The 11,209-nt window shown below is 36.3% G+C and overlaps 1 protein-coding gene across 1 annotated transcript; it reads left to right on the top strand.

Annotated features, from left to right (window-relative positions):
* The first annotated feature begins 3,649 nt into the window (after positions 1 to 3,649).
* LOC140232114 (putative methyltransferase DDB_G0268948) lies at positions 3,650 to 10,289 on the top strand. The gene is made up of 7 exons (XM_072312262.1): positions 3,650 to 3,673; positions 3,863 to 3,988; positions 4,696 to 4,856; positions 6,372 to 6,588; positions 7,828 to 7,925; positions 8,726 to 8,860; positions 10,141 to 10,289. The coding sequence occupies exons 1-7, from the start codon at positions 3,650 to 3,652 to the stop codon at positions 10,244 to 10,246; spliced, it is 867 nt and encodes a 288-aa protein (XP_072168363.1). The 3' UTR covers positions 10,247 to 10,289.
* Positions 10,290 to 11,209: the final 920 nt, after the last annotated feature.

Genomic DNA, 11,209 nt, shown 5'->3' on the forward strand with positions numbered 1-11,209 from the left:
GAGTAAATGGGACTTAATCATGTCTATGAATTAGAGCCACATTGTGCAAGTGTAAATGTATGGAGGCTTATGAGTGCCACGTAGTAGATGAAATAATTCATCACCTTCTTGGTCTTTTCGGTTATAGGTAAATAGCTTCTAGCAAATACATGAATATACATGTATATACATGTCTATATATGTTTATTTTATATATATATATATATATATATATATAAAACAACAGATTTCTGCTATTAACATCTTTCACAGAGTTTCCTTATATAATATATCAGGGCTCGACATTAGCAATGGCCTAGGGCCACTAGCAAACAAACAAAAAATGGTATAGGGCCACCAAATTTTCAAAAAGGCTGTCTTTTGGTGGCCCAATCAGGCACTTACAGGAATTATATTGTTTTGGTTGAGGAGGGGTTTCAAGTTTTAACTTTTTGTGAGAAAATTAGAAACCACATATATAAAGATATATAAAAGAGCATACAATTCTCTGAGGAATTCAAAGTTTATGTGATGAAGGTCAGTTTTGAAATGGCTGAGATATCCACAGTGGTCAAAACATGGGTCCCACCTTTTATTAGGACCTCTTCGTTTTTGGATATCTTTGACATTTCAAAACCAATTTTTTGTCAGATAAACTTTGTTTTCCTGTTAGAATTGTATGCTCTTTCATATTCACTCAGAGGTTTCTCATTTTTACACACATACGCACACACACACACACACACACACACAATGAAAATCTGAAGCCCTATCTTATAACCAAAACTATACCATGCCTTTAACGTACTAGAGCCTTATTTTATTTGCAAGATTTGTATATGTGTATACACATTGTGTTTTGACTATACGATGACGCAAGTGACGAGCATGCATATTTATTTATTTATTTATTTATTTATTTATTTATTTATTTATTTATTTATCTATCTATTTATCTATTCATTTATTTATTTATTTATTTATTTATTTATTTATCTATTTATCTATTCATTTATTTATTTATTTATTTATCTATTTATTTATCTATTTATCTATTTATCTATTTATTTATCTATCTATCTATCTATCTATTAAATCTATTTATCTATCTATCTATCCATTCATTTATCTATTTATTTATTCCGTTTTCTTTCAGCAGGGTAGCCCTTGAAAAAACAATTGATGGGTCTAGAAAAGAATTGAAAACACAAAAGCTAAGAATTTTGTTATTTTTCCTTCAGAAGGCACTTTAATTCTTATGAATCACCAAAATTTTGCTTTTGCACCTTGATTTGCGTGGGCACATTACGTACATTTTCTTGTGCGGATTTACGCAATTTTTTTTCCAGCTTAACATGCACTTGATTAACCCTAAAGTATACTGGAGAGCCCAACTACTGTCATCGATTACTATTATTGGTTGGAATCATATTTTAATGGGCGATGGTCGCATCGTCTCACAACTCTCTCATTGGCTTCAACATAAAAACTGTTGGGGAAAAAAAATTCATTGATCTTGCAACAGCAACAACCCACCCATCCCCCACCCCCCCCCCCCCCCACACACACACACCAACACACACATTAAGGGTGTCTGTTTGCCTGATCACGCCACCTTTTATTTGACTGCAGTAAACAGCATCAAAACTTTTTTTCTTTTTCTTTTTTATTCAGTTCAGGAAAGTAAATCTTGTGAAAAATGGAATGCACGTAAATGAAAGATTTTGCCATGTATAGATGACGTCATCATCTCATCTTTGTTACACGTATGATTCTCACAAAATATATGTTTTTCATGAAACAGAAAATATTGATATTAGAAGCTTTTCTCCAGTATCTGACCTCGATTAGATTTTCACTGTTCTTTTTTTTTTTCTTTCTCATACTTAATTGCATTTGTTATAGGCCGAAAACGGAGAGAGCTTTGCTTTATGGTATAAGGCAGGGAGGTGAGCGTCTCACCTCCCTAGTATAAGCGACCTTTAAGAACCAGGCAGGGACATGATGGCAATGAACCTTCGTCCAGGGTTCAAAGGGGGATCCGGAGCAACAAATAAAGCACCGTGATTGTATTTGCCATGTAAATGTGAGCTCGGAACGGCTAGAATTACACACCATGCAGAGGGAAATGTGAATTGGTGTATGAATACTACTAATCTCGTAAAATGGGTTTAAAGTCAGGTGGTTAGCAAGCTGGTAATAGTCATAGCGCCTAAAGGAGGTGAAGGAAAATATAACATTAGGTTCGATAAGTTGCGATTTATGCGTGCAAAGGTGAGTAAGATCTTGGGTAGATAAGTGTGCTATTCTCGTTGGCGAAGTTGAATCAGTAGGCCTACTCGCATAAAGTGCATGGTGTATATTCATAGATGGTTGCACTGTATGTTGCATGTACTTTTCTGTGTGTCTAGTATTTCAGTGTCAATGTATGTAGAGACCTTCCTCAATATTCTCAGTGAGATTGCAGATATTGCACCTAAAATGCAGCGTAGTCTCATGATGTTGCAAATACACTGTACCGTAGCTCCATGGTAATACACTGTAGTAGGCTGTGCAGATAGACGTTTCTCAAGGAAATGTAGGAATTGATATACAACTAACACACGACTCCAGTGGATCATGTTTTATTGCACAAGTATGATTATTCTTTACAGAGAGCTATCGGACAGAAGCTTACACATATTTAGCGAGTGATTCAGAGGAAATTCTGCTCATGTCGATTTCCATTGCTTATTGTTCATATTTATACGAATATATAATTTTGTGGTTATTTGTTCACGTGTGACCGATCTCGGTTTATCGACAATATTTGCGCAGAAGCGGTAATAGGGCACGATTAACCTTTGAACAGAATCGTGGCTTCGGATGCAGGGCTAAAAGTCCAGAGGTTAATGCACTGAACGTGAACGTGCTAACTGACTATCAAAAGGAATTAACGGTCAAAGGGGACGAGAAGGAAGAGGCTAAGGTTGAGATGTCTGCAGTCATCTAATAGATAAAGCGCCAAAACTAAACTATTCTTTTTTTTTTTTTTTTTTTTTTTTGCGATAATATATGAAAGTTACTGTGATCTCTGTTTCTATTGTCCAGGGGGTCTATTACTCATATTTTTCTACACTACTATCATTGCCACCGATGATAAAATGTTGATTATGATGCTATACTAATATGATAATAATAACAACGGTAATAAAAATGAAATGCTATATTGGTTTTAATTGCCAACATTACCAATTCTTGAAAAAAATCTAGTGGGTCTTTGAAAAATCAGCTTAGCTGTATTAGTGACTGCATGTGAACCGTATGCAGGTCTAATATATTATGCTTTACCGGGATTTCTCCATGCACACTTTTGGGTTCATTACACACATTTTATAGGGTATGGCTCTCGTTTTACAAACAGGGACCGACGGGGTTTATACATACATGTACTAAAATGTCTCCTCCGAAAGACTATCAGATAGAGTGAGATCCCAAAGGACACCACTCTATAGTGACGATCTGATCATGTCCTCTCTCCATGCCGAGGCAGGCACTCAGTCAATTTTGCTCCTGCCAAAGAGCACTTGCAGAGTCTTACGTGCAGTATTAAAGACTACATGGTTCCCATGCACTGCAAGTGTACTTTCCATTTACTTTTACTGATCACAGCGCCATCGTAAATTCGAGAATGTCAAAAGTGAAGAGTGTGAAGGTATTGTGCGTTTATTGTGCAAATCTGTTTAATGATAATGACTTAACTCCCAAATAATTTCTTCTCTACATGTCCTATATGTACGCCCGGTTGGATTGGTTTGTTTGTTTATATGTTTTTTTTTTTGTTTTTTTGTTTGTTTGTTTTTATTTGTTTGCTTGTTTCTTTCTTTATTTTCAGATAGAATAGTCCAAAACTTCGATCATTATGATCAGGTTGTTTGATGGAGCATCTCACGTGGATGAATATGTCAAATACAGACACGAATGGCCTGCCGAAGTTTTTCAGAGAATTGTTTCGTTTCTTTCAGAAAAGGTGGGTTCTCTTTTCTGAACAACTAACATTTTGTCATTAGCTCTGTAACGATATTTTGTAATTATGATAATAAGGTCTTCTTTATCAAGGGTATAGACTATTCAGTGTTGCCACTGCTCTTCAAGAGGGCCTGTCATTATTATTAGCCTAGCGTTGCCAGGTATCCATTTACACGCCATGGGTCCGAGAGGGACACGGTATAGGTAAAAACATCTTGTCCAATAGGGACGTATATAAGCACCATTGGCGGGAATCGAACTCGGGTCTTCCGATTCAGAGTCGGGAGTCTTGTCCACTATGCCACAGCGTAATTCGGTTGATAATGATATTATGCGACTTTGTACAGGATATTATAGAAATGTTAAATAATATTCAAATTTACGATTTTTTTTTCTGCAGTAATTTCACGTGCGACGCACGGAATAGCTAGCTGACGCGATGATATGACCTCTGTAGTTTATATACAAGACCGTGCAAAAAAAAAAAGAAAATGCCGCTGTATCGAAATATCAGAGTGCCACAACCTCAATTCCTTCTTTACCACATTGTGCAGGAACTTTCATTTTCTGATTTTTCATTTAACTGTATTGATTGCTTTATTTCGAAAATCAAACGGATTCTTCTTTAAAGATCCACATTTGCCATAAAAAAGCGACAGAGAAATGACCTTAATGAATATTTGACTTTTTGCGTTATCCGATCTTCAGAGATCCCCTCCCCACCAGCTGGCCGTCGATGTCGCCTGCGGGTCTGGACAGAGTACATACGGCTTGGCCCCGTGGTTCGAACGGGTAATCGGCTTTGATATCAGTGAGGCGCAAATTGATGCAGCGACCAAAGCAAACTCTGTGAAGCACGTGGAGTTTAAGTAAGAACTTCATCTAGGTGCATTGCCTACTCTTATAGTTTACTTATAGCCTACTCGTATAAGTCCACCGTTGCTCTGTATGCAGATTTTAATCTTCCGAATGCTTGAAGGTATACTTTCCATGGAGGCAGGTTTCATTTTAATTGTGCGTTTTTATTGGTGTATTGATTGTTTCTGTGGGCATGGGAGTAGAGGTGAATATGCTGTTATAGATATAACCAGTAAATCCACCTTTACTTTCTGTCACTCCCTTGTAGCTATAATATCCACATAGGCCACTTATAGGCCGCTCTCTTTGGAGTCGCTTGAAAGATTCCATGGTCACCCTCTCTCACAGCATCCATAATCTCTATAACTTTCTCTCTATCCCTTTCCTGGTAGCCTCCATCCTCATCTGTGACCTCTACCTACTTCTCCGTTAAAGAGGAAATCCAGTCCAATTAAATGTGGAGATGTCTCCGCGACTTACAAACGAATAAGTTGTCACCTTGTTTGAAGACGTCTCGGACGTCGCGTCGTCGCCCAGGACTTTTTGAGAGCGCAAGCCAGTTTTTGGTCTTTCGAGTCGCACTCTCGAGTCTCCTCCTGCAGTCTAGTAAGATATAGGCCCTTTGACTTGCCCACGCCGTCTGTCGATCTCCCTCTCTAACCCTATATCCCAAATCACCGCATTTATGCTTTCATCGTCACTTTCGTCCATTTCTTTAAAGGCATAATTTACCATTTGCAGATGAAAGCATTAGTGCTACAAAATAGTTCTAAAATGTGAGTTCGGGATAGAAACAACCACTGTCAAAATTTGAATCCATATAATCGATGTTAAGTGTTGTTAAATACACAAAATGTGAACAATAGTTATAATAAAACATTTTCCAGACTAAACCGTATACAGTTACGGTTTATTGAGAAAAACCCTGATATCTCCTTATATTTTAGGTTTTACTGCAAATATTTCATATGATAGGATGTTTTATGATACAACAGACCTACACATATGCATCAAATATGATATCTTGAAAATTTTTGAAATCACTGCTCCCAAAGGTAAACTGGACCTTTAATCCCGTCCGTTCCCAGCCCTTCAGCCTCGATCATATCTCGACATTGCATCTTCTAACTCCATGTCCCCCGCCGAGCTTTGGTCGGAGGTCCAAAACTGACAACATTGCCCTTTCCACTGCAGTTAAATACATTTTCACTCTCAGTCTCAAAGATACCATTTTGCATGCCGTGAAGCACTTCACGATTTCCACTGATCTGAATGGAACCTACGGTATTTTCTCCCTATCGCAAATGTGCGTTGATAGGTTTCTCGATGTCTTGGTCACCTTCACATTAGACTATGTTTGTCTCATGTTGACCGTAATCATTATTCACATTATGAATCCTTTGATCTCGTATTGGATACGTTTTTTGGCACGAAAGTGTAACCTCATGTTTTTGACGTTTTACACCACCACCAACAACAACACTGCAGATAAATCGAATGTTACCCTTAAACTTCTGCATTTACAGAGTGTCGGTGGCAGAAAAGCTTCCATTAGAAGACCGCTCCGTCGATCTAGTGACGTGCGCCCAAGGAGTCCACTGGCTTGAATTCGACGCTTTCTTCGCCGAAGTTCGGCGGGTGTTGAAGACGGGCGGTTGCCTGGCCGTGTACGGTCACGCAAGAGGGTATCCGGATCACGCGGATCCAGGCGTCAAAGAGAAGCTAACGAGTGCGTTTAGGAAGGTGAGTATACTGAAGGGTAAGGGAGGGACGTTGTGATATTGACATCTCACCAGATCCTGGCATGCGCACACAATTACACCAGAGACCAAACCAATTAAGTATACACGCATTGCTTGGAAAACCGACGCCCCCGCCAAGAACAAATGGAAAGATCAACTTTTCATAAATGTGAAAATAACAAAGAAAACCCGTAATAATGGTAGCATCAGCATTCGGACACCTTTCATTTCTTTAAAGGTAATGCTTAATGATACTTATTAAACAAGCCAAAATTTGTATATGTTTATCTTCAGTACACAAACCAATAAACATAGGGCGACCCCCAAGTAATTGTCTTTCGAAACCAGAAATTGTTGGTAAACGCATATAGGACTCTTGTGGCTGGTGACAACTAAGTGATGTGAGACAACATCGAGGCAGGAATAGACTTCAGAGGAATTATAGAAGAAATATATGAGTGACCCCTACTGGAGGAACATACTCCACCGAAGAGAACACTTCTACTCTTTGTTCCGGGTACTTCCCGTGTTATTATGCGTTGCTTTTTCCTAAGAATGAACGAAATCATGATATTTGATTTTAAAAAATCACTCCGAAAAAGTGACAATCATCGTCATCGTTATGTTTAATCACCATCATTGTTATATTTATTAGTTATCATTCCTATACTCTTTCTCCTATTCTTGATAGACATGATTACAATGATGTCAATGATTGTTTTCAATTCAGTTCTACTCTGTATTTTTCAAACTCGGGGTTCTTTTACTCCTTTGTATATGAAAACCCTTCTCTGAGTATACTGTCTGACAATCTCAATTAATTTTACTGATGTTGATACCAAGAAGGGGGTGGGGGCATGTTGGAGAATTATTATTTTGTTGTTGAGATTTTATGAATTTGAAAAGACACATTTCAACAAGGACAACAACAACAACGACTTCTTGAAAACGCACCGTTGAATATCTTAAATTTTCTGCACATTTAAAGTTACACATTTTCAGCAGACATATTACAAAAATAAACATATTATAGAAATGAGAATCCAAATGCTCGTATTAGCACAAGCAAGCAACATCAACACAGACCAAAGGATTTTAATCACTATCCCCTATTAATGTCCTTAATTTCTGATTGATTGACGTTCTGACTTTGAAGATTTTGATTTTCTTTTTATTTTGGTATTTTTTCTAATGCATTGACGCAATATATATATTCTTTTTTGTCTCCCTTTATCTGTAGCTTTATCTCGATGAACTTCTTCCATTCGTGCATGAGCGTCTTCTCATCCTGTATGACAGCTATAAGGACCTTTCCTTACCATTTGAGGATTCACTAAGGTGCGTGTCAAAGCCAGCCTTCAAATCAATGTCACATGGCTAAGACAGAAAATATTCCCTATTGGTGATAAATGATTATATAGTAATATAGTAAGATTACAAGAATTATGATGAAATAATGAAGACGATCTTAATGGTAATGATGATAGGAATAATATAAATGATATTAGTAATGAAATAAAAGTGAATGATAAAAGTAATGAAACCATAACCAATCCTGAAGGAAAGGTCTCAAAATAATGCAATCAAATTACATGGTAATACAGTGCACTCCAGTTATAAAGAAGTCCACGGGACAGGCGGTTTCCTTTCGTTACATTGGAATATCGTTATGACCAAACAGTATTATGGATAAAAATAGATAGATGATACATTTTTGGACATGAATTTTTATTGCGTTGTAAAGATAATTTCGTTTAACCCTGTTCGTTATAACGGGAGTGTACTGCAGAGCGTTCTTGGATTGATGGAATCAAGTGTGAGGCTCCATGGCCCCATCTACTGAGTATATAGAAACCAGTCGTTATCTCTGTTTTCTCCTCTACCGCATGCAGTCATATGAGTTTTCTCTGTTTTGGATCTGCCATTTATATGATATATATATATATATATATATACATATATATATATATATATATATATATATATTCGATTTAGATTTCTTCTTGGTTTCGTGTTGTGTTCCCTCATTTTGAACGGATTTTTAGATAAAATATTCCATTATGTTGTTATTGTTTTTTTGTTTTTTTTTTGTTTTTGTTTTTTGTTTTTGTTTTTTTTGCATAAAATCTGGATGCAAGGGAGGACCAAACAGAACATCGCGTTAGAATGACTTTAACCCACGTCCTGGGCCTAGTGAGGAGTTGGTCATCTTACCAACGGGCGATGGACAGAGATCCCTCGCACAAGAGAATATTAGAGGACTTGAAAACAAGGTGAATGAAGAAACTCCCCAAATCATTGGAATACGACTTTGCTGTTCACAATGCATGTGTGCACACATCATCATTCATACTGTACTTAAAGGGTGTGTACAGTTCTGGTCGAGGTGATGATTTAGCTTTTAACGTTTTGCGAAAACAAGGTGAAACAAAGAGATCCTAATAAAGTTGTGGCATGCACTTTTTTTGATATCTCAGCCATTTGAAAACCAATTTTCATCAAATAAACGTTGAATCCTTCTTAAAATTATATGCTCTTTCATATTTCTTAAGAGGCTTTTCATTATCTCACTTAGGAATGTTCAAAACATGAATCCCCACCTCAACCAGTACTGTACAGTCCCTTTAAACACACATTCACACACACACACACACACGCACACACACACACACATATGTATGTACGGTGTACATGTAATACGATTTTCTGTTTGTATTTTATGTCCGCTTGTATTGTATGTTGAATTGCCAAATAAATGATAATAATATGAATATGAATATATCTATACATATATATATGTATGAATATATTTATTTATTTATTTATTTATTTATTTATTTATTTATTTATTTATTTATTTATTTATTTATTTCTCTATTTGTTTATATATTTACTTTATATTTATGTATTTGCACATATATTGGCAAACAAAATTCCTTAATTGCTAAGCTGAATTAATTTGCCGTTTTTCTGTGCATACTGAATGAGTACAACGACAATAATTCTTCTATAATTACTTACACGGTTTTTTTTTATTCATTTGAACGACGTGGAAGAAAAGTGAATATCTTCTTTTTTTTTATTAATCTAAGGGCACATTTTTTTTTAAATCCCATACAGTGGGAACATTGTGCCTCTCTCTTGAGTGTTCGCCATGGGAAACGAGTTCTCTCACTATCTTGCTCCGCTAAAGTGGTAGTACAAGACACATTTTTGGAAAATCAGTAAAAGTCTTTCAAGCAATGATAGTGATAATATTTGTAGTTCCTTTTTGACGCCTTTTCTTATCTTCTGATATTCGTATATTTACAGTTGAGTTGTATGCTATTATCATTATTAATATTATCATGATCATTATCATCATTATTATTATCAATACTAATAAGAGACATGGTACTGACCCCTCCCCCTTTTTTCATTATTTTTGGAATGAGGAATGGAGAGAAAAAAAAACCCCAGAAGACAGACAATTGATATGATAAATCTACTTAGTATAGTATAACTCCACATTAAAAATCTATCGTTTATTCAAATGTTCTTACTTCACTTCAAGAGTACTTGCTGCCTATGGAACACCTGACGCTTCACCGGACGAAGTCGAGCTCGATATCGTCTACCCTTTCATCCTTCTTATGGGGCGGAAGCTTGACGCGAAATGAATACATTTACAAGATCTGTGCCATAATGATTGATGTTAGTGCCAAGGCCAAAACAAACACACGTCATGTTTATCATGTTTAAGTACAATAACAAGGTAGATGCTATCTATGTCCATAATTATTTGTGATGTCAGTTGTTTTTTCACACGTTTATTTATTGGAAAATTATCAAATTTCGTTCCACGCATTTCAACATTTCACCAGCACAAAAAAAGCACCTCGTGTGCCAGATTGACACAAAGTGATATCACGGACGGAAGTCGTATTATTCTCCTTACTTTTTATTCTTTGACCTTGACATAGCAACAACCTAGGTAAACTGGCCAAAAAGGCCCACGAGACAGACAGTACATCAAGGGGCTTAAGTCGGTCTCGTGAACTTTTTTTTTTATTTCTTTTTTTTTCACAGTGTCGGACTTTTATGGGCCTTTTCCATGTATACAGTGTATAATCAACTGCATCGTCATTTTAGTAATTCGTGTATCCATTGACTTTCATATAGAATATCCGTTTTTACATTGAGTGCCAGTAAAAACAATAATGATTATTTTGTCCTCACGAACTCATTATTTCGGTGTTATTTTTCACCATTTTGTAAAATATGCAATTTCATGTTCTGCCTTTGAATTATACTGTGCAGTATAAATTATATGTTCAGTTTATATTCTTTTTCTCTTTGTATGACGTTTATCATAGATGGACCATCATAATCGCAAATAAAGGCAAGAGCTGCATCTGTATAATGTCTTTCTTTGCTCAAGCTCCAATGAATCCCTGATTATTGTATGTCATAGGTGTGTGAATGAGAAATAAACATTGCATTAACCTGTGATGTAAGCTGGGTTATGTACTAGGCGAGCAGTACCTTCTTAACTGATTAGATGGCTCTCATGGAAAATGTGTGTGCATCGTGTCTAGTTTCAAGCAGTTATTGAAAGCGTAACTCCAATCTAATAGACAAAT

The sequence above is a fragment of the Diadema setosum genome, chromosome 8 (assembly GCF_964275005.1).
Source record: "Diadema setosum chromosome 8, eeDiaSeto1, whole genome shotgun sequence".
Taxonomy (NCBI): domain Eukaryota; kingdom Metazoa; phylum Echinodermata; class Echinoidea; order Diadematoida; family Diadematidae; genus Diadema; species Diadema setosum.